A 4,216-nucleotide genomic window follows, 5' to 3' on the forward strand; every position below is an offset into this window, starting at 1 on the left:
CAGGCCCCCGCCCCGAGAGCACAATGTTCCCCCGCCCGCTGACCCCGCTGGCGGCCCCAGAAGGCGCCGAGCCCCTGGGCCGGGCGCTGAGGCGGGCGCCCCTGGGCAGGGCCCGGCCTGGGCTGGGCGGGCCGCCCCTCCTGCTGCCGTCCATGCTGATGTTCGCGGTGATCGTGGCTTCCAGCGGGCTGCTGCTCATGATCGAGCGGGGCATCCTGGCCGAGATGAAGCCCCTTCCCCTGCACCCTCCCAATCGCGAGGACGCGGTCTGGCGCGGGACAGTCCCCAGGCCTGGGAGGCTGTCCCTGGATGCGGGGAACTCGGACCTGCAGGTGAGGCAGGACGTCCGGAACCGGACCTTGCGGGCAGTGTGCGGACAACCGGGCATGCCCCGGGACCCCTGGGACTTGCCGGTGGGGCAGCGGCGCACCCTGCTGCGCCACATCCTCGTGAGTGACCGCTACCGCTTCCTCTACTGCTATGTGCCCAAGGTGGCCTGCTCCAACTGGAAGCGGGTTCTGAAGGTGCTGGCGGGAGTCCTGGACAACGTGGACGTCCGCCTCAAGATGGACCACCGCAGCGACCTGGTGTTCCTGGCCGACCTGCGGCCTGACGAGATTCGCTACCGCCTCCAGCACTACTTCAAGTTCCTGTTTGTGCGGGACCCCTTGGAGCGTCTTCTCTCTGCTTACCGCAACAAGTTTGGTGAGATCCGAGAGTACCAGCAGCGCTACGGAGTTGAGATCGTGAAGCGGTACAGGGCTGGAGCGGGGCCCAGCCCTGCGGGGGACGATGTCACCTTCCCTGAGTTTCTGAGATACCTGGCGGATGAGGACCCCGAGCGCATGAACGAGCATTGGATGCCCGTGTACCACCTGTGCCAGCCTTGTGCGGTGCGCTATGACTTTGTGGGCTCCTATGAGCGGCTGGAGGCGGATGCCAACCAGGTGCTGGAGTGGGTGCGGGCACCGCCCCATGTCCGATTCCCAGCTCGCCAGGCCTGGTACAGGCCAGCCAGCCCCGAAAGCCTGCACTACCACCTGTGCAGTGCCCCACGGGCCCTGCTGCAGGACGTCCTGCCCAAGTATATCCTGGACTTCTCCCTCTTCGTCTACCCACTGCCTAATGTCACCAGGGAGGCCTGTCACCAGTGACCATGGGTGTGCGCCAGCAGTTTTGGGGGACTGGTTTTGACAATGCCAGCTTCTGTGTTGCCATACAGTGAAACCCTGGCTCCAGCGTGTCTCTTTGTCTAAATGCCTAGCTGGAAAGGACTGCCCTTGGAAATTCCTTGTCCAGGGCGGGTACCCACAGTGGCTCAGATGACAAGGTGGGACAGGTGGCCTGGTGCTCTCCATAGGGGCGTTTCTTGGGAGCCAATGTGATCCTTCTTGCCCTGGCAGGGCAAGATACCAGTTTTTCTAGTGAAGCAATACATCTCTTCTCAAGACCGGCTCCACGGCCCTGCCTGCAGGGATTTTACTGTCCACTTGATCAACCTTAATTTAACCTGTAGCCAAACCCAGAGGGGGTGCCAACTAGGAGCATGACCGGAACTGGGGGCCATGTGGCTGTGATCTCCTGTTCATCCACTTCATGTGCCTTAGGGCTGGAGTCAGTTGTGCCTTATAAATGACTTCTGTATCGTTCTGCTTCAGACTTAGAATTTCCTATGCTTGCCAGATTCTTTACATTTTTTCCAAGGAAAGGAAAACTGAAAGGGCCCCTGCCTGGTAGCTCTAGTACCTGGCCCTACAGCATCCAAAGACCCCTGTGCCCAGCCTCTTCTTGGGACTCTGGGCACTTCTCCCATCCCCCAGGGTTGTGACTGTGGCTGGTGTATGTGGCTGCCACTTTTCTGATGCATTTATTTAAAAATTGTACTTTTTTTATAGAACCTTTGAGAAGGCTTTGTTTTCCTAATTGCTGAATTTTTTAATAAAGCCATTTTGTATACAAGGTCAGTATCTCTGATTCTCCCTCTGAGCTCCTGTGTGTCCACCAAGTCCCCCTGATGTCCCTCTCCCCAGAACAGGGGAGAGAGCTTGCAGGTAGAGAAAGTTGTCACTTGCTAGGGCTAGTGCAGTGGGCCATCATCATACCACGGAGCCTTTGAGAGCTTCCCGTAAGCCATACCAATCACTGACTCAGCTTCTGGGGCACCACCATTAAGAAAGGCCCTAGGCCTAGAGCACATCTACACGATTATTCCCTGAAGGTAAGTAAAGATATTTCTCCTCTTAGGCAGGAATACTTCTTGACTGAGGAGGCCCTCAGTTGAAAAGGGGGATCATTGCATGAGCTGGGGGAGGTTATTCCTGGCATTGAGAATTATAAGGAAGGCAAGGAGGTTGAGTGGAGGGGCCAGCTTTTGCTGACTTAGATTCAGAGGAAGTTGTGAGCAATGTGGGAGGAGTAGGATCAGGGTAGTAGAGGACAGGCCTCAGTGTGACTCATTCAGCTTCTTCTCTCCAGAGACCCCCAGACCCACCAGGGGATGAAGAACAGGAGGCAGGGCCTGCCAAGCCCCTGGGAGAGAGTCACGGCCAGAGCTGGCTCTAGTCCTAGTTCATACGTCCCCCATGGGAACCGCTGTAGTTCAGGGACCTGGGGCTGTGCTGAGAGGTGATGCCTGAGGGAGGGAGGGAGGGAGGCAGGAAGGGCCTCCTTGCAGATGTCACTTTTACCTGGCATTGCTATTGGCCTGACTTTGGAGAAGTAAACTAACCACATTTGGGGGAAGGGGCTTCTTTGGGCACTCATGTTTCTTTGCCGTGACTCAGCAGGAGGCCTTAACTGATCCCCTGTGTGGGATCCTCAGTTCCTGGAGGTTCCACCTCAGATAGCTCCTACCATGCTTGCCATATCTGCCCAGTTACTTATCAGTCTCTCACGCAATTCACAGAATGTGAATTGTGTGAAGGTGAGACTGAATCTGTCCTGTTCATGTGACATTCCCAGGACCTAGCCCAAGGGACCGGCAGGAGGTAGATGGCCTGGCAGAACCAAGGTGGACATCTTGATGCAGGATGGAGAGTACTGTGCTTGGAGTCACCTAGACTGATTGAGTCCCACCTCTGCTCCTCGCCAGCTCCCCAAACATCTCTCTGACCCTCCATGTGCTCCTCTGTATCATGGGAATAATAATGCTTATCTTACATGTAGATCACTGTGAGGAGTAACGAAGAAAAAATGAGTCAAAGGGCCCAACCCAGCACCTGGTTTGATAGATGCTCTCTGAAATGCTAATTGAACACCTGATCCCTTGGAGGCCAATGGGGACAGGGAGAACCCAGGACACTGTGTCCACTCAGCGCTGGGGATCAGAGCTGCCTCTCGGCAGGGCCCTTTGGCCCTTCACTTCCTCTGCCAACTGGTCAGATCTTCTCTGGGCTTCTGGCCCTTCAGGACCTCCCACTCCTACCCCCACCCTCATCTCCACTCTGTCCCCAGTCTCTTGCTCCTTGGCTGGGAACTGCAGCCCCAGATCCACGCCAGCTCCTCAGTCTTCCTCCCAAGGCCCTGCAGCATCGAGCCCAGCTGCTGTGTTTGCCTCATCTCCTTTCAACCCCACAACAGCCGGGTGCTACAGGTTTTAGCCTGTTCTACAGATGCAGAACCTGGCACAGAGAGAGTTAAGTATCCTAAGTGAAGTCCCTCCCAGGGACCTCCCAAATTGTAGGGGCATGGGTGTGCAGAGTGACAGAGGGAGAGATGGTAGAAGGTGAGGGTGTAGAGAGAAGAGGGGATGGAAAGGTTAAGGAAGATGAAGGAGGGTGGGGGGGTGGATGTGGGTGGGTTTAGGGGCATTCACACGTTCTACCTCCGCAGTTCTTTCAGTCCTTCATTTGCAGAGAACCCAGTTCAGCCCAGCTGACATTTGCCAGTCCCTGCCCTGGAGGAGATGCCGTCCTTGATGTGGTTAGCTTATTGGCTACTCTCTACTAAACAGAAAAGGGTGCCAGGCCACAGAGCATCCTGACAGCCAGAACCAGACACCTTGTGGTGTGGGAGGAGGGTTTGAAGTAAAAGAGGGCCTGCTTAGATGAACTGCCGCCTTCTGTCCTTTTTCTCCCTAGAATCAGCCCCTGAGGAACTTCACTGGGGATCTACCTTTCCTTTCAGAAAAATGGACTTCTTCAAAGAAGCTGCCACGGAGGTAGCAGAGAGTTGTGTGGGTGCGGCTAGTCCTAGTGGGGCTTGCCTTATACTGGGT

General features: G+C 56.1%; 1 protein-coding gene across 1 annotated transcript; it reads left to right on the plus strand.

Moving 5' to 3' along the window:
* Positions 1 to 1,959, plus strand: CHST14 (carbohydrate sulfotransferase 14). Its single transcript, NM_001098012.1, has one exon. It carries the CDS (start codon positions 24 to 26, stop codon positions 1,152 to 1,154), a length of 1,131 nt encoding a protein of 376 aa, NP_001091481.1. The 5' UTR covers positions 1 to 23; the 3' UTR covers positions 1,155 to 1,959.
* The last annotated feature ends 2,257 nt before the right edge of the window (positions 1,960 to 4,216 follow it).

The sequence above is a fragment of the Bos taurus genome, chromosome 10 (assembly GCF_002263795.3).
Source record: "Bos taurus isolate L1 Dominette 01449 registration number 42190680 breed Hereford chromosome 10, ARS-UCD2.0, whole genome shotgun sequence".
NCBI lineage: Eukaryota > Metazoa > Chordata > Mammalia > Artiodactyla > Bovidae > Bos > Bos taurus.

Coding starts and splice junctions, on each gene's coding strand:
- CHST14 (NM_001098012.1), top strand. CDS start 24: ATGTTCCCCCGCCCGCTGACCCCGCTGGCGGCCCCAGAAGGCGCCGAG.